General features: G+C 54.2%; 1 protein-coding gene and 1 long non-coding RNA gene across 2 annotated transcripts; both read right to left on the bottom strand.

Moving 5' to 3' along the window:
- Positions 1-1,387: 1,387 nt before the first annotated feature.
- On the bottom strand, positions 1,388-2,548 carry LOC105816114. Its single transcript, XR_001137781.1, has 3 exons — positions 2,177-2,548; positions 1,894-1,934; positions 1,388-1,450 (listed from the first exon to the last, which is right to left on the bottom strand). It is a non-coding gene; the product is annotated as an uncharacterized LOC105816114 (long non-coding RNA).
- Positions 2,549-4,677: 2,129 nt separating this feature from the next.
- On the bottom strand, positions 4,678-22,579 carry TRPV2 (transient receptor potential cation channel, subfamily V, member 2). Its single transcript, XM_012651442.1, has 15 exons — positions 22,494-22,579; positions 20,778-21,066; positions 18,127-18,260; positions 16,725-17,015; positions 15,955-16,253; positions 13,988-14,161; positions 13,380-13,535; positions 12,813-12,908; positions 11,918-11,988; positions 11,243-11,408; positions 9,256-9,322; positions 8,841-9,172; positions 7,736-7,863; positions 6,822-6,901; positions 4,678-4,885 (listed from the first exon to the last, which is right to left on the bottom strand). The coding sequence occupies exons 2-15, from the start codon at positions 20,972-20,974 to the stop codon at positions 4,791-4,793; spliced, it is 2,286 nt and encodes a 761-aa protein (XP_012506896.1). The 5' UTR covers positions 20,975-21,066; positions 22,494-22,579; the 3' UTR covers positions 4,678-4,790.
- Between the last annotated feature and the right edge of the window lie 1,771 nt (positions 22,580-24,350).

Genomic DNA, 24,350 nt, shown 5'->3' with positions numbered 1-24,350 from the left:
CAGGGAGACTGGGAGCCAATCAGTCTAACCTGATGGGCCTCAAGCCAGGCAGGCAAGATTCCAGCACAAGAAGGCAACAAAATGGACCTAGACTGTGGGGCCTTGTGTGCTGTTAAGGGTTTTAGCTAGGAGTGATTCAAATGCTTCAAGGAGCTAGAGGGAAGCCATGCAAAGGGACAGAGCCCAGAGGCAGCGGGGATTAGAATTAAGTGTGTAGATGCCTTAGATACTCTGAAATTTTTGCCCTCAAAGTCTAAAGTTGTTAACAGCAAAGAGCTTAGACTGACTACAGGGAAGTTTATAAGCTTGAGTGCTAATATCTGGACTGCTGATACCTGACAGCAGTAGTCAAATTTGCTTTTTCTTCAAATACACATTTTTAAGAATCAATATCAAATGGTATCTTTTATTATAGTATTAGCTCATGGTAAATGAATGAAAACATTACTTTCAGGAGGAATTAACAATTTTCAGCTTAAAGAACTTGCCCCCCAATGTAACAACCAATTTGTATTAAGTATGTTTGTTAAAAGGTATAGAAGCTCCTACTGGGCAGGCTGGCAAGGAACAGTGCTAGAAAACTTTATGAATGATACCAAATGTGCCTGTTCTAGAAAAAAGTTGCCCAATACATCTCTTGACTTGAGAATGTCCTGATACAAGGCAAGCATGTTTCTACACCAAATGTTGAAGCCGGTTAGATTTTCAGAATCCAAGTTGATGGCAGCCACTGGTCCTTCAGACTGACATCCATCCTCTGGGGACACAGCCTATAAAGAAACTAAATTTCAATTTCACTTTCTGCTCTAACTAACAGCCACTCACAGGACAAAAGATATCTTCAGAAAACCACAGGCTCACCACTACACAATCTGCCGGTAATTCCAGCTATTTTCGGTGATTTCATCATATGATATCCTTTTCTTCAAATCAATTTTAACAAAACCAGCTGTTTATTCATTCTACCATGGGGTCATTGCCCAGATCAAGGCTTACCTCCTCCTCCTGGGCTGAGCTGCTGTGGCTGCCGGCTCTGGACCTGTGCACTCCAGCACTGAGTACTCAAAACCTGGGGGAATGGAGAAGGCACACACACTTCAGACAGACTGCAGATGCAGACGAGACACTTCTGAGAGCCTCAACTATAAATTTACAAATTTAAGTCCATCCTAACGAGCCCCTTAAGACCTTTTAGGAGGTGCATTTTGGCAGATTGATCAAAGTCTACAAGTCCTAATTGAGCTTTTCTGGGAGTTATAACCTTCATTTAGTCTCATCATTTTAAACATCACAAAGCTAAGGTAGCTTTTACTTTTCACGGATTGGGAAAACTATAGTTTTTAGCAGATAACACTCTCCACAGAACAAAACTTACCTCACGGAAGACCACTGCTCCTGTGTCCAATACTCAGCGACTGAACATGCTGGTGATCCTTCACCAATTTGCAACCTGGATGAACACAGCAAGTAGGTCACAGTTCAGACAAATTTACTCCGAAACAGCAACTGGCCAGGTCTTGTTGACTGCAGTCAGACAGGAGCAGTTATCGTCAGTTATCGCTTCTGACGGCACTTCCTATTAGTGATTTCATCAGAGCAGTCAAAACACCTCACCACTCTTTGGTATTGCTCTAACCAGAGACCTGGACGCTACCTGAATCTAATGTAAAATTGCCTTAAAACAGCCACTGGAGACATTTAAGGAAAGACTTTGTTTCCACTTACAGCTTTGGTTTAGATGCAGTTCTAGGTTAGGAATGCTTCGCACTATGTGATGGCTTGACACAATGTTCAACGTATAGAACTTACAACTGCAAAACATCAATTTCAGCACACTGAAGATAAAATTACAACTAGGTTACATATTAAACCTTATCCAGACGGACATCTTACCTCATGGTTACCCTGATTTCACTCTGCAGTGCGTTCGCCAACTGAAACGGAATAAGGTCAAGAATTTAGGGCAGATTCTGGCAGTTACGCCCAACTAAACTGTGGAGGTTTCACTGACTGTGTTCAGACACGCATAAACGTCGTCAGTTATCGTTTCTGACGGCACTTCCTATTACCGGTATCATCAGGACAGTCGAGCAAGACTTCCGCGTGGTGCCACTAAGGCCCTACCCACGTGCAGCATCCTCCGGGCACCCCAAACTGCAGGCAGACCCCCACTTACCCAGTTCTCTCGCGTTTGCCCACTTCCCACGGCGGGCCGGATAACCGAGTCCCGGCCTTCGCGGATCCCAGGCTACTGCGGCGGTGGCCGTGCCGGAAAAACACGCGCTCCATGAGCCCCGGCCCACGGTGGCTGGGTCCCCCCTGCGAGACGGCCGAGCGCCCGCCGCAGCGCAGGCCCCGCAGCCCACGTGAGCGCAGGCGCGGGAGACATGCCGTTGCCGCGGCCGCCCCCGCCCTCCAGCTAAGCTTCCCGGAGACGCCTCTCCAGAGATCAGAAGGGCTCTAGCTCCTTATTTGCCCCTACCGCCAGCCACCGGCCCCGGCCGCAAAGCCAACCCACCTCCATCGCACAACTACGGCGAAAAGGCCGTGGTTGTGGGGCCCCAGCCCCTTAAGGAGTCAGAATTTCTCATTCCTCACAGAAAGGAGGGGGATACCGGTAAAGACTCACGCCACTTAACAATACAGACTCTCTGCATTACTGAGGACTCCCCCGTCCTACTGAGCCTGTGGTCTCTCCCTTGGCCCGGGGAATTCTGGGTCACGAAGCGCGCGGTGAGTTCCACGGCGCCTGCGCAAGGACCGCAGCGCGGGCTTCGGTCCCGCCTCCGCTACGCCTCAGCGACTTGGTCTTGAGCGAATTACTCTTCCTTTGTCAGCTCCAGATTGCTCATCTGGAAAATGGAGACACCTGCACCCCAGGAGGTTTTTCTGAAGATCACCTGAGCGAACACACTTGACACTCTGCAGAGCCCCGGCACAGCAAGCATTCACAAGCAGGAGCTGCTTCCAAATCTATTACAATAAGCGTTGCCAGTCTACCCCTCCCCACAATGATTTCAAAATATCCACGGAGCCTCTCAAACCCCTTAGCGCTGACAACCCTCATCACTTTCTGGACCCGTCACTTTAAGGACCCATCAGACGTCTTATCTGGATCCACGTCCATCCTCTCCCGTCTGGGGTAGAGCCCTGCCTCTCCCTGCCTCTCCTGATTCCCTTTGGACTCTCCATCCGTGCCCCATCTCACCTGCGAAGGAAACTCTCCCTCTCTGCTTACGTTTTTCTTTCACCATATGAACATGCGCAGGTCTCCTACTCAAAAAGCATTCAGTCTGAAACCGCCCCTTATGGTATCAATGAAGGCCATGGTGGGAACTGGTAGGGCCTGAACTCTGCAAAGGTATAGGCGTAGTTAAAATAAATATATAACCAGCCATTGCTTCCTAGCTTTTTTCCTATAACTGCTCACTACTCAGGAGTCACACAGCTGATGACCATAAGGAGTCTTACCTTTCTTCATTGCTCCCGTAGATGGCATCACTCTTGTGAAGCCTAAGACTAGTTTTTGAGATATCTTCCAGGCCCTGCACTCTCGCGGACCAGCTGACGGGTACCAAAGAACTGACTCAACTGGTCTTGTCACTGGCCTCCCCAGAAACTGACTTAGCACAAGGAGACAATTTCTACACCCCCATGATTCCACTCCCACCCAGCCAATCCGCAGACCCCATTGCCTGCCTTTTGCCTGCTGAACTATCTTTAAAAACCCTTTCTCCCAAATTCTCGGAGGACAGATTTGAGAAATTCCTCTCATCTCCTCGAGTGGCGCCTCTGATATGAAACTCTTTCTCCGCTGTAATCCCTGCTGTCTCCGTGTATTGGCTTCCTCTTGAGCAGCAGGCAGTGAACCTTGTTGGGCTGTAACAAGTCCATGCATACACATTTTGCACACAAATGTTACACCAAAGTAGAGCAATTCATTTCGACTGCAGAAAACTGGAAAGGCAGTCATGAGACAGCAACTTTTAAGGTGGCCTCAGAAATAAGTAGGATTTTAATGGAGGTGGGGGGCCTCATGGAGGAGCCAAGTCAAAGGGTCAAACAAGAGGTCCCTCAAACTGCATGAAGAATTTGGTGAGAGTGCCAAGGGGGGAAAAGGGGGAGGACTGGGACATAGAGGAAGAGATGTCTGGAAATGGCTTGGGCAAAACCATGGAGGGCTGGGGATGCCAGCTAGGGCATTCCATGGGCACTGGGGAGCCTCTCAGGCCTTCAGAGCACAGAGGTGACATGTTTGTCTTTGTCTTAGGAAGGCCCCTCTGGATGTCCTGCAGAGGATGGCTTGGAGGAGTGGGATGGAGCAGGAAGCCCAGTGGGGAGAGACAGCCATGATCCAGAGACTGAACTAAGCCAAAGAGCTCAAAGGAGCCTAGGTTTGAGAAACATTTTGGAGTCTCTCAATGGGTGTCTGGTGGCTGTGTTTGCCCATGTCCACCACCGTGTCTGCCATCACAGTGGGCACAGCACCTTGGCCAGCTGCCTGTACCCAGGAAGAGGACAGTCCCAGGACTGGGGCAGTAGCTGAGGGTCTCTGTGCCCAGGCAAAGACAGAAGCCTAGCCCCAGACACAGACGTGTGCACACAGAGACATGCAGACATTACCAGCCCAAGGGGCCCAGCAACTTTGCTCAAGTAATGTTTCCAGAAGAGTTAGTTGTGAAAACAATATTTATATTTGCCACCAAAATTCACTGGGGCCCCAGAGCCTGTAGGTGTGGCTAGAAGAATCCCCTGCTTGGTCCTGCTGGCCTCCTGCTGCATCTAGGCCATCAGTGGGACTGGAGAGGCTGGAGGGGCACATGGTCTTCCTCCAAGGCACCAGTCTGCCCAGGTCGGGAGGCCAGAGTGAGGTCCCTCATCGCACCTGTAAACAAATGGGGATCACTGTGACTTGACCCTTGCGTGTGTGCCCAGGAGGCAGGCGCTGGGGAAATAGAAGGGGCCACAGTCATGAAAGCAGATCATCTCCTGTGGACAGCTGGTGATCCTGGAGCCCCACAGTCCCTCCCTTCCTCCCTGCTTCCATGAGCATTTCCAGAACCCCTGCCATGTGCCAGTCAGGAGCCTCCCCCAGAAGCTTAAAGTCCCTAGAGGTGACAGGCTTGTATGTCAGAGACCTGAACACCTGAGACATGCTGAAGAGCTGGAAGGAAGTGAGTTAGGTGCTTAGGGGGCTCAGAAGAGAGAGGACCTATCCTGCAGGGGAGGTGGTACATTTGGACACCCAGAGGGGAAGAAGGACACTTCCAACAGAGACAAGAGCCAAGGAAAGCAACAAACAAGAAGCACTGCAGACCGACTGGCCAGCTGGCATGTGGGCAGAGGTGTGGGAACTAGGTTGGATGACAGCTTTGGGCCCTGCCCTCCACGCTGAGGAGTGTGGCCTTCCAGGCAGTGGGAGGCATTGTGTAATGTGAGCTGTGTGTAGTTTTTGTCCGCATTAGCAGGGTTGGAGTACGATAAGCCTGGAGCAGAAAGACTTGTCTGAAGATGTGGGCGCAGGCTGGGCCACCCTGCAGTGGTGCAGAAGCAGAAGCGAGGGGTGGGGCAGAGGAATGCGTGGTGACCTGGGAGGGCAAGGACGCTCAGCTCCAGGTGGGAGAGCCGGTCTTGGAGGGATGCACAGAGATCCTCAAGGCCTCCCACCTGGGTGAGGAGGAGGTGGGGTTACAGACATGTGACCTGGTGGGGCAGCCCCAAGGCTGTTCCCATTGGGTAATGTCGAGGTAGAGGCCCCAGCGGGCAGTAGGGTGTGGGATGGGGATGTGGAATGCTTGGTGCAAGCTGAGGGACAAGGTGAAGTGAAGGGAGGGAGACACACAGAAAGGGTAGGAAGGAAACCTATTGGTATGTGAGGGCCACAGTCAGCCCAGGAGCCTGGAAAACCAGCAGGCTCTGGGGAAGAAGAGGTCAGAAGAGCCCCCACACATCAGGGATCACAGGCGACTCAGGAGGCTGGTGGGGGATGGGGGGCACAGGCAGAAGCAGGTGAAACTTGCTGGGAAAGAGAAGGAGAAAGGAGAGGAAGAGAACCAATGGAAGATGAGGTGGGAGCGACTGAAGGTTCTGGAAAGAAAGGGTAGCTGTGGGGAGAACCGATCCTCAGGACAGACCTCTGAGGGTGGGAGGAAGGCATCTGTCCTGGCGGAAGCAGCAGGGTGGGGACAGAAGGGGCTGTCAGTACACTAGAACAGAGAGGACGAGGATACAGGCCCTGAGAGGTGGGGAGGGCCTGGCATGGGGCTTCCCCTGGGGTGTGAAGGGGCTGGGGGGAAACCCGGGGTCAGTGAGGCTGGCCTGCGGACAGGGCAGTGCCTCTGAGGCCCAGGGAGATTCTGGCTGTGCTGTGAGCTGGGCAGGGGCCCTTCCTAACTTGTTCCCTACCGGGGCCCCAGGCTCAGCCCAGGCCTGGCTGGGGCAGGCCCGCAATAGCCACTGGAACAGGCGCCCAGTGCAAGTGACTGCAAGCCAGACAGGAGGAGGGGATGGGCGGGAGCAAGGGCAGCAGGGAGCACTAATGGCCTCAGAGTGTTTCCCAGGTGACTGCCTGAAAGCTGGCCACCAAAGGCATGGGGCTGGAAAGGACAGGAGAAAGCGCATGCTAAGGGGGCAGCCCCTGTGAGAGGAGCTGGCATGGAGGGGAGCTGCAAAGTGGCCACGGAGGAGGCCCTCAGGCCCTGCCCCAGACTCAGCAAGGCTGTGTGGCCAAGCAAACAGACGCGCGCGCGCGCACACATACACACACACACACACACACACACACACACAGGGCAGGGGCTCCAGCCACCATGGCTACTCACCAGGGACACCTGCCTCTGACGGCTCCTCACACACTGTAGGCAGCGTCTGCTCCCAGGCAGCCCAGTTCACCTCCTCCACCCTGAGGGCGACACAGTGGCTCTGAGGGCCTGGGAAGCCAGCGGTCCAGCCTGCTTTGCCCTGGGACGGCGAAGAGGACGTGCTTTCTCTGCAGAACACTGGGCCACCTCCCACTGTCCCATCTGGAGCCCCGACATTGTGGCTACAAGATTGCCGCGCCCGGGCCAGGTGCCCATGTGGAGGAAAGAGCATCTGTCCCTCCAGGCTGTTCACAGCAGCCCGGGTTGCCCAGAGCAGCCAGAGGAGAGGAATTCAGCTCAGGTGTGTCCTTGTGCTCGTGGGTTCTGGGGCCCTTTGAGGGCTGTTCCACAAGGCTAAGACTCCCTGTCTCCCTGCTCCCTGCTCATGTGTCTGTTTCTGGCTGTGCAGTTGTCACCAGATTCCCTCTCCCAGTGCCCCAGCCTTCCCTGGGCACAGAAGGCCTGGCTCTCCACAGAAGGGGCTGTAGCTGGGAGATCAGGCTGGGAGAAGTGGGGTTGGGAAGGAGAGCAGCCGGGGCAGGGCTAGCACACCGGGAACCCAAGGGTCCCTCTGGCTTCTTGGTCTCCTCATTATGCCACATTTCAGGCCAGAGGAGGGGTCAGGGATCCATCAGGAAGGGACCTTCAGTTTAAGCCACTGGGACAGGCAGATGGCCAGAGAGACAGTGGCAGCTGTGCATCCCTGACCTCGCCTGCCTGGGCACAGTCCTGGCTGCTCCTCTGCCCTGCGCTTGCCACCAGACCTGGCTTCCAGCAGCTGTCCCCTGGCTTTCAGGAGAGTGAGGCTAGCCTGCACGGCAGGGATTGCTGGTCAGCGAGGCCCCCAGGCCACCCTGCCCTCCCCCCTCATTCACCTGAAGCACCAGCGCTCATCGGGGCTGCCATTTGGCCTGGTGCCCACGGTCACCATCACACCCGCCCGCTGCTTCTTTCTCCTGCACCACCAGTAGCCATTCTCCATCTCCAGGACAGCGATGGCTTTCTGGGGATAAAGGATGCATCAGACAGAGCAGCCTGAGAGCCTGCCTGAAGGAAGAGGTGCACAGGGCAAGGGGTGCACGACAGCACTTTACAGTATAACCCACAGTCGGCTAAGCATGTGGATTCGAGTTGGGCTCCAGCATTTGAAACCTGTGTGGTGTCAGGCCCTTACTCTCTCTGAATCTCAGTTTCCCCACTTGTAGACTGAGGACAATGTACCTCCGTGGTTGCCAGGAAGTGAGCATGTTATGAGTGCTCGACGACTACCTGCTCTTATATCATCCCGGGCTCCAGGATCCCCCACCGCCAGGCACCATTTGCCCTGCCCCACACGTGTGCTGCCCCTGGCACGCAAGCGAGTCACGTGGGGCACCAAGGCTCAGAGAAGATGCAGGGCTTCCCCAAGATCGACAATGGATCGGCAGCAGAGTGCAGCCTCCCGGGCAAGGTTCACCCTTCACCAACTGCCCAAGACCTACCCCAACTCTTCTCCCATCAGGAGGCAGCTATTGCTTCCACCATAGGTGGGTGTCATATGAGACCCCAGCTGCAGGGGACTCTGCCCCCTAAGACTCCAGGCAGGGTTAGCGCAGGACTTCACATCCTGACCACCTCCCCCATCAAACCAACCCCATTCTACATACAGTGGGCACAGAGTAGGAGCCCCATGAAGGGCCTTTGTCTTGGTCTCTGCTCTGTGTGTAGCACCCAGAGCTATGCCCAGCTGTACCAGGAAATCCTTGCTAACAGCAATGGCAGTGCTACAGTAGCTATAGCAGCACATTGAGCACCTCTACGCCCTGAGCGCTTTACACCTATGAGCTTCTCAGCCTCGCCACAAGCCCGCCGAGGAGGGGGAGACACAGACAAGCAGAGCTGCCTGCTCAGGGCCCAGCTCCCCAGGGTCCTGAGCACTCCTCACCAGCCCAGCACATGGGGTGGGGGTGGGGCAGGGGCTGGGATCCTCCCTGGCCATACCTGCAGCTTCCAGATGCTCCAGCTGTCGGTGGCGACGCTGTTGACAGTCTCGCTCATGAGGGCGATGAGCATGTTCAGCAGCAGCACGTAGGTGAGCAGCACGTAGGCCAGCAGTAGCAGCAGCACCACCCCGCGGAAGCGCAGCTGCTCCTGGAAGGCCAGCTCGCCCATGCCGATGGTGAATTTGAAGAGCTCCAAGGAGGCGTCCAGGATGCCCCGGTATGGGGCTGCACCGCCCTCATCCTCCTGTCCCACCACAGGCTGCGCCACCGTGGCATTGGGGCCTGCGGGAGCCCCAGGGACCCAGGCCTCCCGGCTCAGGCTCACCAGGGCTGTGGGGTGGAGGGAGAGGGGTCCTCAGCCCAGAGTGTGCACAGGGCGAGCAGGGACAGGCAGGGGTGGAGACAGCCTTTACCTACAGCGAAGCCAAAAAGGAAGATCAAGTAGACCAGAAGGAAGCGGAGCAGGTCCCGCAGGATGACCTGGAACACACGTGCCCAGGAGCTGTGTGGGTGGCTGGACCACCCGTGACGACCCCAGAGCCCTGCCTCAGCCCAAGTGTGGTTCCCATGTTCACCATATACCCACACATATATACACACACGTGTGCACACACAGGCCCTGTGGCGCCACACTGAATAGAGGGGTCTTTTAAAATCTCAGATCACATCATTTTCCTGCTTTAAACCCTATAGGAGTCAGGCACAGTGACACACGCCTGTGGTCACAGCTACTCAGGAGGCTGAGGCAGGAGGATCCCTTGACCCCAGGAGTTCAAGGTTATAGTGTGCAATGATCATGCCTGTGAATAGCCACTGTGCTCCAGCCTGGGCAACACAGCGAGACTCCTGTCCCAAGGGAAAAAAACACCCTCCAGGGTAAAAAAAAAAAATTAAACATAGATTTACCATATGATCCAGCAATTCCACTTCTGGGTATATATACATACCAAAAAGAATTGAGAGTAAGGACTGTAAGAAATATCTATACACCCTAACTCATAGCAGCGTTATTTACAATAGCCAAAAGGTAGAAGCAACAGATAAACGGATGCACAAAATGTGGTCTATCCACACAATGGAATCCTATTTGGCCTTAAAAAGGAAGGAAATTCCGTCTGACACATGCTACAACATGGATGAACCTTGAGGACATTACACTAAGGGAAATAAGCCAGTCACAGAAGGACAAATATTGTATGATTCCACTTATACGAGATACCTAGAGCAGTCAAATTTGTAGAGAAAGTTAAACGGTGGTTGCCAGGGGCTGGGGGAAAGAGAGAATGGGGAGGTGCTTAATGGGCATCAGGTTTCACTTTGGAATGATGAAAAAGTTGTGGGGATGGATGATTAATACCGCTGAGCTGTACACTTACACATAGTTAAAATGGTAAATTTTACATTAGGTGTATTTTACCACATTTTTTTTTTTTTTCTGAGACAGGATCTTGCTCTGTCACCCTGGGTAGAGTGCAGTGGCACCATGACAGCTCACTGCAACCTCAAACTCCTGGGCTCAAGCGATCCTCCTGCCTCAGCCTCCCCAGTAGCTGGGACTACAGGCATGCATCACCATCCCTGGCTAAATATTTTACCACAATTTGAAAGAAAACCTCTGGGGGCCTCCAAACCTCTCCCCACGGGCAAAGCCCCCCACCCCTTCCTCCTTCCTCCCCTGCACTCTCCCTCACTCCTGGGCCACGCTGAGGGCACTCCGACCTTGCTCCCTTTGCTGTTTGTTCCCTTTGCTGAGAATGCTTCCTCCTTGACCCTGGGGTGGCTGAATCATTCTTTTAGGTGTTAACGTCAATGTCACCTCTTCGGAGAGGCCTGCCCAGACTATCCCACCTCAGCACACTCCACCCTGTTTATTCTCCATCACACTGTCCCGTGTGCTTCCTTTATGGAACTGAGCAGGCTGTGTGTTCTTACTTGTCTTCCTAGGGTTTTCATTTCCCCCACTGTACGTCGCTTCGAGAGAGCGGGGACTTGTCTGTTTTGCTCGCTGCTGTACTCCCACCACTTAGGACAGGGCCCAGCCCACAGTAGGCACTCCCTCAACATTTGCTGAATAAACAAATGAGTGCAGACACATGCATCTGCCCACACGTCCCAAGGCACAGATGCACGTGAGCTTATGTGCATACTCTCTGCTCCAGCATAGAAAGACACACGTGCTCCCGTGTGGACACCTGAAAACATACATATGTGCGTGTGTCTGCACGCACATGCAGAGCTCTGGGAGCAGGTGTGTACATGCCCACACTCAAGCTTACATCCAGAGAGTGTCTGGGTGACGACATGCAGGCGCATGTTCCCCTCTGCCCAGGTTGCCTGTGGAGGAAGGCTCCTGCCTGCTGAGGCCAAAAGGAGTCCCCCAGGGGCACCCCCTTCTCTCACCTTCTGGATCATGACACTGTAGATGCCTGTGTGTTGGAAGCCACGAGTATAGTAAAGCAGGTTCAGCCAGCCCAGCACCAGCGAGGACACAAGCAGGGGCAGGTACCACTCGATGGCCAGGAAACACAGCACCTGGGACAGCACTGTGAGCAGGGCCTGGACCAGGCTGTGTGGGGACAGGGTCTGGGTTGGCTTCCAGGCCACTTGACAATATCCCTCCCACGCCCACTGGCCAGTGCTGGCCACCACTGCCTCTCCTGCAGTCTGGTGGCTTGAGGTGTCCTCCATCTGTCTGGGACTGGACCCAGTCAGGGACTGACCTCCCTCTTGTGCAAGTTATTTAACCTCTGTGGGCCTCAGTTGCCTCCGCTATAAAATGGGCACAATAGTAATCACACCTGACTCATAGAGTGTTTTTGGGGATTGAGACACTACCCGGAAAGAGTCTGGGCTCCACAAGTGTGTAGCAGGGCTCAGTAAAGGTCACTGTCATGGTCGTGCTCTACAAGGATAGGAGCACAGAGGGCTCCGGGCTGGACGGCAGCCTGGACTCCCGGGTCTGTCCTGCACGCAGCTACTGACTCCCTGGAACTCCGCTAAAGCCAGCCTGGTGCCCTCTGCCACACCCGCCTCTCCCAGGCCTCAGAGAGGGGAGCGGGGTGAGACCACACGTACAAGAGGATTTCAAAGTAGCTGTCCATGAAGGAGGTCCAGATGAACAGACGGCGCCGCCAGAAGAACCACAGCTGCAGAGGGGGGAGGAGCAGAGAGGGCTGTGAAACTTGCTCTCCAGGTGCAAGGGCTACCCGGCTGCCCCTCAGGGACTAAGGCTGGTCCCCTGAGCGAGTGCTCCCTGCCTCCTGGCCTGGCCGTGTGGGAGTCTGGCCAGGACCACCTCGAGGGCTAAAGTAGCAGCTTTGGCTTTGGGAGGACTCGTGAATCCTTCTGATAGCTGACACGGCTTTGGACCCTCTTTCCACAGACTCCCAGACAATGCCAGGGGCTTCCTGGTCCCCATGGATCCAGAAGAAGAGGCCACGCGCGGTGCACACAGAGGAGAGCGCTTTTCCCTCCTGCCTCTGGTCTCACAGGGAGCCCCTGTCCTCCAGCCAACCTGGGTTTGGTGCCTGAGTTCTGCCCACTTTGAGAAGGCCCTAATGTCTGGGTGCCCAGCCTGTCTCCTGCAGGCTTGTAGCACTTCCCCTGAAGAACCCCCCCCCCACACCTTTCATGCTCCCTAGGAGAGGAAAGCCCCAGCCGAGGGACCTGGGGGCAGCGACTTCCAGCTCAATTCCTGGGGAGGCAAAGTCTGCATGGCCAAGGAATCAGAGAAGCCATCTGCTGCCCCACAGGTATCCCACAAAGCACAACAGGGAGGGTACGGGGGCCACTTTGGCACCTTGGCAGCAACGCGGGAACCTCCAGCCCTCAGCCACCCTGGGGGGACTGGGTATGGGAGTCAGTTTCCCAGTAGTGAAGGGATTGTGGCTAAGGCCCCCTGGAGCAAAATTCTAGGTCTGCCTCTGGGTCAGCTGCCATGCAGGGTGGGGAGATTGGGAGGAGCCCTCACCTGGCCCAGGAGGAGGTAGACCCCCCCTAGCAGGATCAGGATGTGCCCGAGCAGCAGCATGGAGTTTCCCGCCGTGGGCTTCAGGGGGAGAAAGGCCTGTTGAAGACACTCTGATAAGACCCAACAGCTCACCCTCCCAGAGCCAAAGCCAGAGGCAATGCAGGCTCCAGGGAAGGACGCTGGATTCTAGTCCCCTGAGAGGCACATTGTGTAGTTATGAGCCTGGGGTCTGGAGCCAGATTGCCTGGGTTCAGCCCCGGTCTCCACCTCTTACAGCCTGTGTGACCTTGGATAAGTTACTTAACCTCTCTGTGCCTTCCTTCCCTCACCTGGGGATGGTGATAATTTATCATCTCAGAGGGTTGTTGTGAGCATGAATTGACACACGTCAATCACTTAGGATGCCTTCTCACATACGGTGAGCACTCCGTGAGTATTTGCCATTACTATTGCTGTGGACAATAAGCCTAAGCCTCAGCGTTATCCTTTGTAGAAGCGGATGGGAATCCTGCTCCATCTTCCTCCAGGGCTGCTGCCTCCCCAGGACGTGCCCCCGCCCGCCCTTGCCTTCTCCAGAGCAGGCTGGTGGTAGGCAACAGCTGTGAAGATGAGCATGTAGATCAGATAACACAGGAAGTTGAAGAAGAACCTGGGGATGAGCAGGTCCCATTTTGCCTGCAGCAGTTTGTTCAGGGGCTCCAAGACCACCATTCGGTGTCGGTGCTGGGGAGAGAAGGGGAGAGCCATGGGTACATTCAGCAAGTACAGATGGGCACCAACTTCATGTCAGGCTCAATGCAAGGGCCAAGGGAAATGAAGGGGAGAGGATGGGGAGTGGCTTCCACACTCCCAGGACCCCCTAATGACCCCAGCCCAGCCCTCACTGACACTGAGTGACAGAGGGCCTTGCCATACAGAGGAGGTGCTGGTCAGCAGAGACTCTCAGTGGTTGCCACAGGGCCCCCAGAGTGATCCCCACATTGGGTGGCCCTGGAGTGTGGATTGAGTGTGGCCCCGTCTGCTGGGGTCAGGGCCACAACCACCGGAACGTGCAGCCACAGCCCTGCTGGCACAGGAATGGGGCAGGTGTGGTTCCAGCAGGCAGCTCTGATTTGTGGATCTTGTTGGAAGGCTCTACCAAGCCCTCCAAGCACAATCACACCCCCACAGCTCACCGGGGTCCTGCAATGAAAGGCAATGATCTCCAGCACTGAGTTCTCCTCACAGCTGTCCACGGAGGCCAGGTCGTACAGGGACACCCGGACAGGCCCATAGCACCACTCGGTGAACTTTCGGGAAAGGGGCTGGCACGGTCCTGAGAACTCCCGCTGCAGGATGTGCCTGAAAATCTACAGGGCGGTCTCGTGAGCTTGCCTGCTGGGCTCCCTCCTGCTCTGATGCTGGGCCAAGGCTGCAGATGTCCAGTTCCCTGCAGTTGCCCACTGCCTGCAGAGCTGCAGCAGATGTGCACATGCCCCCGTACGCACGGGTCTTTACGCATAGCCACACGTGCCCAGCTTCAGGGCAGACTCTCACACCCACCCACCACATATGCCCTGGCCTGGCTCTTCCTTCCCCACTCCCACACCTTGGCCCTCTTTCCTGGACTCCTCAGGAGGCAAGGAGACCCCCAGCCCGGGCATCCTTGAGGCCCCTTGAGGTCAGAGGCTACCAGCTATACGTATGTGTGCACTTCTGTGGTCAGAGTCCAGAGCTTTCAACAGACTAGAAAGGGGTCCCTAACCCAAATAGGTTAAGAAGCAAATTTGATTTCACAAATGAGGCATGGGGGGAAAAAGTACAGATTGCGGGGTAAGTTCCACAGGCCACACAGCAGTGCCTCTAGACAACAAAGTGAGGTTCACACACCCCAGGAGGCCCCCCAGGAAACTTGGAGGGCAGAAAAAAAGGATTAAAACTTCCATTTATGTTTATGTTTATTTTTATCATAGCTTTTTAAAAAAATCTCTGCTTTCTAAGCATTGGCCCTATGTAACTGCACAGATTATACGCCCACAAAGCTAGCCCTGATCACGGGGATAAGATAACTGGTAAGTCACTTGGAAAAAGTGGAGCTGCACCATGCTCACTCTTCCTGCCAAAATAACTTCCTGCTAAATCAAAGTTTTGGGCAATAAAAATGAAAATGCAAAAGTTGGGAAGAAAATATGGACATGGAGATTATATATTACACGTAATGATCATAATATATATCATATATTGTATATATGCTATATAAAATATGGACATGGAGATTATATATTACACATAATGATCATAATATATATAATATATTGTATATATGCTATATACACAATCTTATAGCAGGAATTAAGCAATAGCAAAACCAAGGAACCTGCTAAGTGTGGTGACTCACGCCTGTAACCCCAGCACTTTGGGAGGCCAAGGTGGGAGGATTGCTTGAGGCCAGGAGTTCAAGACCAGCCTGAACAAGAGAGAGACCCCATCTCTACAAAAAAATAGAAACATTAGCCAGGCGTGGTGGCTCATGCCTGTAATCTCAGCTATTGGGGAGGCTGAGGAGGAAGATCACTTGAGCCCAGGAATTTGATGCTGCAGTGAGCTATGATGATACCACTGCACTCTAGCCTGGGTGACAGAGCGAGACTCTGTCTCCAAAAAAAAAGCCAACCAAGGAACCTTAAAGGAAAAGATAATTACACTTGTGTACATAAACATTTTTAAATTCTGTATGGTGAAAAGATACAATAAAATTCAAAAAACAAACAATGAAGTGGGAGAAAAATTTGCAAGGATAATAGAGAAAATACTAAGCTCATTATAAATAGTTACCAAACAATATGCAGAAAATCTAATAACAAAATAGGTAAGGGATATAAAAAGACTGTCTCCTGATAAAGAAACCCTAACGACTTAAAAAAATTCCCTGTGTTTCACAATGTAATGCAATATATTAATTCAGTAGTCTATATATAATTTATTAACACACATGCATTAGAGGTGCACACTGAAAATGTTCTAACTAATAGGAGTGTTCCATCGGAAAATGGAGTACCCCAGACTCTTGACCACTGCCCCAGGCTCTTTCTGCAGAAATTCCAGGGTGAGTCCTGTTGCTTCCTAGAAAGCAGGAAAGAGGAGGGAAGAGACAGCTGCTCACCTCGATTTTGCCCTCCTTGGCAGCCAGCTTCAAGGGCGTGAGGCCCTGCAGGTTGGGGATGTCCTCGAGCTGCACTTCAGGGCAGAGGCGGGCCCCAGCTTGGAGGAGCCTGTCGTACATGGGGATCACCAGTGCGCTGTTCTCAGGCGAATTGTCTGCAATCATGACCAGGGCGTGCAGGGCCGTGTTGCCCAGGGAGTCAGCGGCCTGCAGGCTGGCACGCTGGTGTGGGTTCTCCAGGAGGTAGCTCACCACATCCCACTGCTTGGTGCACGCGGCCAGAGAGAGGGGCAGCTCGCCTGTGGGCCGAGGGGGCAGCTTGGACCTCGGGCCTCCCAGCCTCCACCTGCTTACTCCTCATGCTCCTTGGACAGAAGGCCAGGCCTCCTCAAAATGGGTCAGGCTTCTTTACCATCTAAGGGAGCAGAACAGGGGCCAGCCAACCAGGTCCCCATCTCCCCTGCTTCTTGGTCTTGTTAGGCACATGCTGCCGCTTTGTTCTGACTCTGCCTATTGCCACAGGCCAGTTCCGGCAGCCTACTCCTCTTTCTGGGTCTGGGCTTGGGTGCATGCTGAGCCTCCTTGTCCAGACAATGGTAAAACATCTCTTAAGACAAATTGCTTTTGCAGCAGCACAGTGGTTAGAAGCAGGGTGTCAGGGTCAGACAGATCTGGGCTTAAGGGCCAACTCTGTCACACACTAACCATGTGGCCCTGGACAAGGCCTTACCCGCTCTGTGCCTCAATTTATCCAAGAAAGCCTCGCTTACCAAAATAGAAGCAAGTCCCTTGACTCTTCTGGAAGAAGTGGCCACAGGCCCGGGCATGCACATCAGCCCCGTTCTCCACCAGGAGCATCACACACCACAGACTCCTCTTCTCAATGGCAATGTGCAAGGCACTGTGGCCTCGGTAGTACTCATCTGTACACTGGGCGTTGACCAGGGGCCGCGGATTGCCTGAGTCCCGGTCGATCTGCAGCAGCGGCAGGATGCAGGCGTTGACCCCATCCTGAAGATTCAGCACGGCCTTCATCAGGCACGTCTTCCCTGTGGAGCCCTCTGTGGGAAAAATGGAGGGGAAGGGCACGGCAGCGCTCAGACCTGGAGCAGCTGGGCTGCCCGCCAGTGTGTACAGCAGGCCAGGCTCCCAAGTATCCCCTGGGACGATAAAAAAAGATGAATACTCACTACCAGTGGGAGCACAAACATGTTACAGGGTACTAAGGCTCCAGGCAACAAGTAAGAAAATACCAACAGGTATGACTACAATTTCTACCCTAGAAACTAAGTTTCCAAGACATAATTCATCATCCATGCAATATTCCAAGAATGTTCAAAACAGTATTTGTAAGTGGCTCCACCATTTAATGGTTCCATCTCCTCCGGCAAGTCACTTGGCCTCTCTTAGCCTCAGTTTCCCTCACTGTAAAATGGGAATATTCCAGGATTAAATGGAATAATATAAACAAAATGTTTAGCACACAGAGGACCTGGCACACAGCTAGTTGAGGACAAAAACTACAGACAACCTTATGGGCATCAATATGGAATCTGTTAACTAAGTTACGGTAAATCTACACAGTGGAAAACTCGCTCTGCAGTTGTTAAAGTGACTGAGTTCCATATGTACTGAATGGAAAGTGCTATAAGATTTATTACCTGGGGGAGAAGCACACTGAAAATTAGCACATGTCAAGGCCCCGTGAATGTAAATATATTCCTAATGTATCAAGAAAGTGTGAAAAAGACACATCCCAAACCATTAACAGGGGCCCAGGATGACAGACTGTTTTTGCCCTAGGCTTTATACTTTTCCTACTATTGGCAGAGTGCACATGTTATTTTTCTAATCAGCTCAAACAATAAAGACATTTAGATTTGGGGCAAAGAGTGGTCTGAGATGGGTGAACTGTATGGTACATGTATTATATATTATATTATATTTCAACAACACTGTTACAAAAAAATAAAAAAGAATGTTTGAGTATCCTTTCAGTCACTGCAGTGGGTTGGGGGTGGCAGAGGAAGCTGAGAGCCCAGTGGAGTGAGTGGAAGTGAGAGGCAGTCAGGGGCGGCCCCTCAGCTCCTAACCAGGGTCCAGGCCCACCCAGCCAGCCCGACTACCAGCCCACAGGACATCGTGGCCCTGGTCCTGCAGGGCAGGGTCTACCTGTGTACTCTGAGTCGGTGAGGTACTTGCTGGTCCGGCGCAGGTACTCTGGTAGTCCAGCCAGATCCTCGGGGACACCACGGGAGACCACACTGAAGAGCCGGTCACGGTCAAAGCGGTTTGAGTCCGGCTGGCTGTGGGGGATGTGGTTTGTGACTCATGCAGGAGAAGGGCCACGGCTCCCTCCCATCCCAGGGAGCCCTTTCAGAGAGCTCTGTAAACACTGGACACCCCTCAGGTCCAGGAGCCCCACGGAAGCCCTTCTAAGGGCCTCTGCTCTCCTACAGCAGACCAAGGAGACCCCAAGTGCTCAGAGCCCCAGGAGGAGGAGGAGGGGCCCGTCCAGGTGCTAATCTGCTGCACCCCTGTGACTCCAGTCATCACAGATAGTTTTCAGCATCAGGTGCTCATCATTTGCCAGGTGCGGTGATGCATTTCCTCTCAACAGACTCATCACCCCGTAGGGTCTATTTCAGCACATGCAACTCGTGGTGGCTCTTGAGCTTGGGTGTGGGTCTGGACAGGACTGCAGGGGGTCCCTGCAGACTGACAGTGGCTATATGCACCACTGGCCTCAAAGAAAGAATGAAGAGCCGGGCGTGGTGGCTCACACCTATAACCCTAGTACTCTGGGAGGCCAAGGCAGGAGGATCGCTTGGGCTCAGGAGTTTGAAACCAGCCCGAGCAATAACTAGACCCATCTCTACTAAAAACAGAAAAATTAGCTGGTGTGGTGGCGTGTGCCTGTAGTTCCAGCTACTTGGGAGGCTGAGGCAGGAGGATTGCTCAAGCCCAAGAGTTTGAGGTTGCTGTGAGCTATGATGATGGCACAGCACTCTAGCCGGGGCCGCGGAGTGGTCTCACTCTCTAAAAAAATAAAAATAAATAAAAATAAAGAATGAAGAAAAACTCCCTCCTCCTTTCAGAAACTGCCAATCAACTACAGAATATTTCGTACCTTAGTCCTCACATCAGTCCTACAGGCCAGGAACCACTCCCTTCTCCATTAGACAAACAAGAAGACAGCGTAACTTGCCCAAAGTCACACAGTGCAGAACTGGGGATCTCATAGGGGCTGTCTAACTCTAGACACTGACTCCGAACCCCCAGAGAGATTCTAAGCTGGGCAGCAAGAGATTTCCCAGAGACAGTCAGAGTGTCACGTGGGCCCAACACTGAAACGTATCAGACGCTGTCCAGAGTTTTACTGAGAAGCCGCGCTTATGGGGAATCTCTCCCACAGACCCCAGAAGTGGTCTGGTAGCTCATCAGAATCTGGCAGTGTCTGGTGACGGGGGGAAAGGGGAAGGGCCTGAGGCACGCCCTCCTGGGCCGCCTCACTACTCACAGGGGCTGGCTCGCCTCTGGGGCTCCTGGCACTAAGACCAGCAGCTGCGAAGGGACAAACAAAGCGGGGGTTGCTATTTGATGCTCTGAGGACCTCAGGTTCCAGCTTAACATCTTCTGTAGAATGGGCCAATCAAGTAGGGGTTGGTGACTCTCTGGTGCACAAGGTGATTGTTGGGATCAGTCATGTTTTAATCAGTTTTAGTCATGTTTTAGTCATGTTTTAATCAGTCATGTGACTGTGATTACAGCCAGCCCTGCCTCCTCCATGCAACACCAGGAGCCTGCGTGTCCACCTCGCCCTGGCCAGATGTGCCATCATCCACCCAGCAGGCCACATGACCACAACATGACCAAGAGGGAAGGCTGTGCTGCTGACTCCGGAGCCCTGCGGGTGGGCAGTCTGGCTGGGGGAAGTGGCCGTTTGGAGAAAGCACTTCCTGTTACAGGGTGATATCATGGTTCTGGGGTAGGGAACCCCAACGAAGGCACAGAGCAAGGCTTGGAAGGGCATCAAGGGGCCTGTTCTGCTCTGCTGGGCAGGTTGCACAGCTCCCAGAAGCTCCGCACCCATCTTCTCCTGCCCTGGTGCTGCTCTTGGCCATGGTCGCCCAGCACACACAGTACGGGGGCTCCAGCCTGGGAGGCCAAGGCCAGTGGGCATATCTGAAGCATGAGGAGGAAGGAAGGGGCTTCCCTGGCAGAGTCTTGCCTGGCCCATGAGGATTCTCCAGCCCTCACACTAGGGAGATGCCAGATGAACCCCCCAGTCCCCAGCAGGACTGGGAGCAGGACCCCCAGGGATAGTGGGTTCACACAGTCTGAACTGGTAGAAAGACCACAGGAAAACCAAAGCACACAGGACTCCAGCAGAAGCTCATCGCCCTCAATCCCCAGAGTTCACATCCCCTGGGTGGCAGGTGCAGCCTTGGGGCAGAACTGAGGACCTCAGGGACATTTCCAGATATCCTTGACTCCCTTCCTGGATGGAGTGTGGATCCTGCCACCATCCCCCATAGCGACCATGACAGAAGTCGGGGTCAGGACACGAACAACAAAGGGGATTTAAGGGTCAATTGAGTACTTGGAGCTGGAAGAATGTCCCTAAGAAGAAGAACACGACCTCGGAGACCACAAGGCCAAGAATGGGGAAGCTTCCAGAAGGAGCAGAGCAGAGCAGAGGTCAGCCTGTCGGGTACAGGAGGTGTAGAGCCAGAGGGAGGTTGCGGCAGGCTGTGGGGAAGGGGCACTGGCGCTGTGCTGGCGCTGAGGGGCCCCCTGCCCTGCCCCGTCCACTGCCTCACCTGGCACCTGCTCCCTTCCGGTAGTTGAGGTTCACTTTGATCTGGGGGGAGAAGTTCCGGTCCTCGCTCTGGAACGGTGACTCCATGGGGGGCGGCCCGCCCCCAAAGCCCTGCTTTCCTTTGTCCTCAGCGCCATCTTCTTGACCCCCATCAGCTGTCTCCAGCCTGAAAGCTAGAGGGCTGGAGGGCGAAGTCATCCTCAGAGCAGGAGCCTGCTTGGTCGGGCTGGAACCTCGGTGGAGATCTGGATGTCAAGGGTCCCTTCCTCCTCCCAGCCTCAGGCTGGGGCCTGCAGAAGGAGGTAGACATGTAGCAGTGCGTGGAAGGAGATCCACCCCCAGCCGGGAGCTCCTCACAGGAGGGGAAGTGAGCCACCGGGAGGGAGGAAGGCAAGGGCTGAGGAGGCGGAGGAAGGCCTATAGTAGGAGGGCAGCTCCACATCCTAGAATGGGAACAGGGACCCAACTGGGCGCCTCTTTGACGTTGTCCCACAGGAAGGGCCATGACTGCCCCCAACTTTTCTTCTGGGACTTCCTGATATCTGAGGGGTCACAACCCCTGTTCCAGGGATAACAAACATTTGTGTTAACAACACAACCCTTTCTCTACATGACTTCTTGCCCAGCGGCCAATATTCATACAGATAAAAGTGCAGTTGCGGGGATGGGGAGGGCCACTCGACCACTCCCCACAGAACACGGCTCTCCAGCGTTGGGAAAACCACTGGTCTATTAAAACTCTCCTTTTGCTGCCAGGACAACTAAGGCTCAGAAAGGGCAAGTGACTTTCCCAAGGTCACTAGTTGTTAGCAGAGCCAAGTCTAAAACATGATGTTCTTCTTCAGTTCTAGAATCTTTCAGGGCCCGTCTATATTTTCAGTCTGACTCAACTCTGAGGGCATCGAATGCCACCTCTCTGTGCCTCCGGGTCTCCAGAGGCTTCAGAGCAGGGAGCAAGGCCCCTCACTGGCTGTCCAGTCTCTCTCTGCCATCCACCTCAGGCCCAAGGCTGGCCCTAGGGAGCTCAGCTGACAGCACAATCTCACCCTCACAGGAAAACTGAAACCACAGCCTCCAGCAGAGCAAGGGGTGGGGCCTCGGTCAGGGCTGGGGAGCCCCCCTGCCCCTCAGCGGGCAAGAGCGGAGTGAAAGAAAAGGAGTCAGAGATGGGTAGGGACACAGCAGGGTGGGAAACCAGGGCAGGGGGCAGAGAGGACGAGCCACGAGCCACAGGAAGTGGAGAGGGGGTGCTGGGGGCAGGCCCAGGCCCACACCCGGCCCCAGGACCTGGGTGGGGCATTTTCCCCTAGAAGCAGGGGAGGGTGGGACCTGCCTGGCTGCCTGAACTTGCAGTTGTGATCCATCACCCTTTCTGCCCACTTGGGGCAAGAGGTTGGGGCAGTCTTTCCCCTGCCACATACCATTTAGCCTGGCTTGTGTCCCCAACCAAACCCTGGCCCATTCTGCCTCTTTGGCCACGCCCCAGCCCACTAGTCCCACGCTCCAGCAGCGACAGAGATCTGTCCAGACCCTACCCCACCTCCTGGGACCCCCACCCACACCGGCAGGGCACGAAGGCGTGTGGAGGTGCAGGTAGCATGAGTGGAGCCACACACACACCCCGGCTCCAGGCTGCAGAAGGAGCCCATTCAGCCTCCCCTGTCGGGCTTAGGGGCCCGGCCCCCTCCGACAACCCCGGAATTGCCCACCGACTTACCCTGCGAGGGGAGGCAGGGCGTGGCGCCGGCAGCCGTGAGCCACTGGGATCCTTGCGCCTCTCAGCAGCAGGGGCTGCAGGAGGAAGTGAAGCTGGGAGGGGCGGAGGGCGCTGATAGCGGAGGAGTCCTGGAACCTCCCTACCCGGCTGCAAGCTCTGAGCTCCCGCCAGCGGCTTGTGGTCTCTCTGCGCTGCCTGCCCTCAGCCCGCCCTGCCAGCCAGCACGGTGCGGAGTGAGGGTTTAATGCGTCAGGACAGGCCGGCCACGAGAGACTGACCATCTGGACCAGTGGCCACACCCTGCTCTTGGGGAGACACGCCCCGCCCTCGACACCCCCACTCTGCCTAGCCACCGAGGCCCCAGGTAGGGGTGGGGACACTCAGAGGCAGCCCTTGGGTGCTGGGGCCTGGCCTTTGACGGGAGCTGGCATGGGGTGGGGGATTCTTGCCCCGCTACACTGACATCTACTCCCTCCTCTTCCCCACCACCACAGTCTTCCAGCAGCCATGTGGCTCTTTACTGGGTCCTGGTTGACCCATCATGGGGCGAGAGCTGATGTGGACGACCCCCAGGGAGAGGAGACGCTCAGCCCAGCAGATGCCCCTGGGAAGGCAGCCTCATCCCCCCAACTCACAGTTTGAGGGGACTTTCCCACCTCCCAGGACCTTCCCCCAGCCTCCTGACCCCAGGGACCCCATGGCTTCAGAGTTCCCCTAGTTAAAGGTGCTTCCAGCACCAGCCAGCAGGTGGGGACAAGGAGACCAGCAGGCACTGCTAAAATCGGACCTCCTCGCCCTTCCCTGCTCTGGTCTCAACTTTGGGGCTTGGAGAGCCAGCTCTAGGACTCCCTCTCCCCCACTCCAAACCCCAAGCCCCAGCTCTATCTGCCAAATTCGTCTCTCTTTCTGCCTGGTCCAAGCCAAAATCATCTCTCCCTTTGGCAGCTGCAGCCTCCTCTAACCTGTAACCCCCACCCTCATAACCTGTTCTCCTTACAGCGACTGAAGTGATCTTCTGAAAATGAAAACCAGGTTGCCTCACTCCTTGACTTAACCATTCCCCTCCTCTTCCCCCACTTCCATGGCTTCTCCTGGCGCTTGGAATAAAAGGCGAACTCCATCCTGCAGCCCGCACAGTCCCATGACCTTCTCCACTGCTCCACCTTCATCTCTCCTTGCAATCCTGTTGTGCATGTTACACTCTAGACCTCCACTGTCCAATACGGTAGTCTTTAGCCACGGTGGCTGTTTACGTTTAAATCAATTGTAATACAAATAAACATTCAGTTCTACAGTCTCATTAGCCACATTTCAAATACTCAATGGTCACATGGGCCTAGCAGCTACCATACTGGACAGCACAGATAGAGAACTTTTCCATCAACACAGAGGGTTCTACTGGACAGCGCTAAACACATTTCAGTCTCTGCATATGCCTGTTCCACCTGCCAGGGACACTACACACACGTGCGCACAAGCACACACACACGCTGCCCTTGCTCTAACCAACTCCCTACTCATCTGTCACCTCTCAATTTAAGCATCACTTCCTCTAGGTAGCCTTTCTTAGACCCTGGACTAGGTTGGGGTGCCCACTATGTGTTCTCTCAGCACTTTGTGCTTCCCCCATCACAATTCATTACCCATTATTATTAATATTTATTTAATTGTCTGGCTTTACCTTTAACAATAACAAATACTTATTGAGCACTCACTTTGTGCCAGGCAATGTGTTAGGTGCTTTACATGTAACTCTCAGACAATCTTATTTCACAGACAAGGAAACTGACAGTGGGCAAATTTAGGTACCTTGTCCAACGCCACATGGCTGGGAGGTGAGAATGCAAGGACCCAAAT

This window comes from Propithecus coquereli, unplaced genomic scaffold, assembly GCF_000956105.1.
Source record: "Propithecus coquereli isolate 6110/MARCELLA unplaced genomic scaffold, Pcoq_1.0 Scaffold355, whole genome shotgun sequence".
Lineage (NCBI taxonomy): Eukaryota > Metazoa > Chordata > Mammalia > Primates > Indriidae > Propithecus > Propithecus coquereli.
The sequence above is the reverse complement of the archived record's forward strand: the minus strand, read 5'-3'. Positions and strand labels throughout refer to the sequence as shown.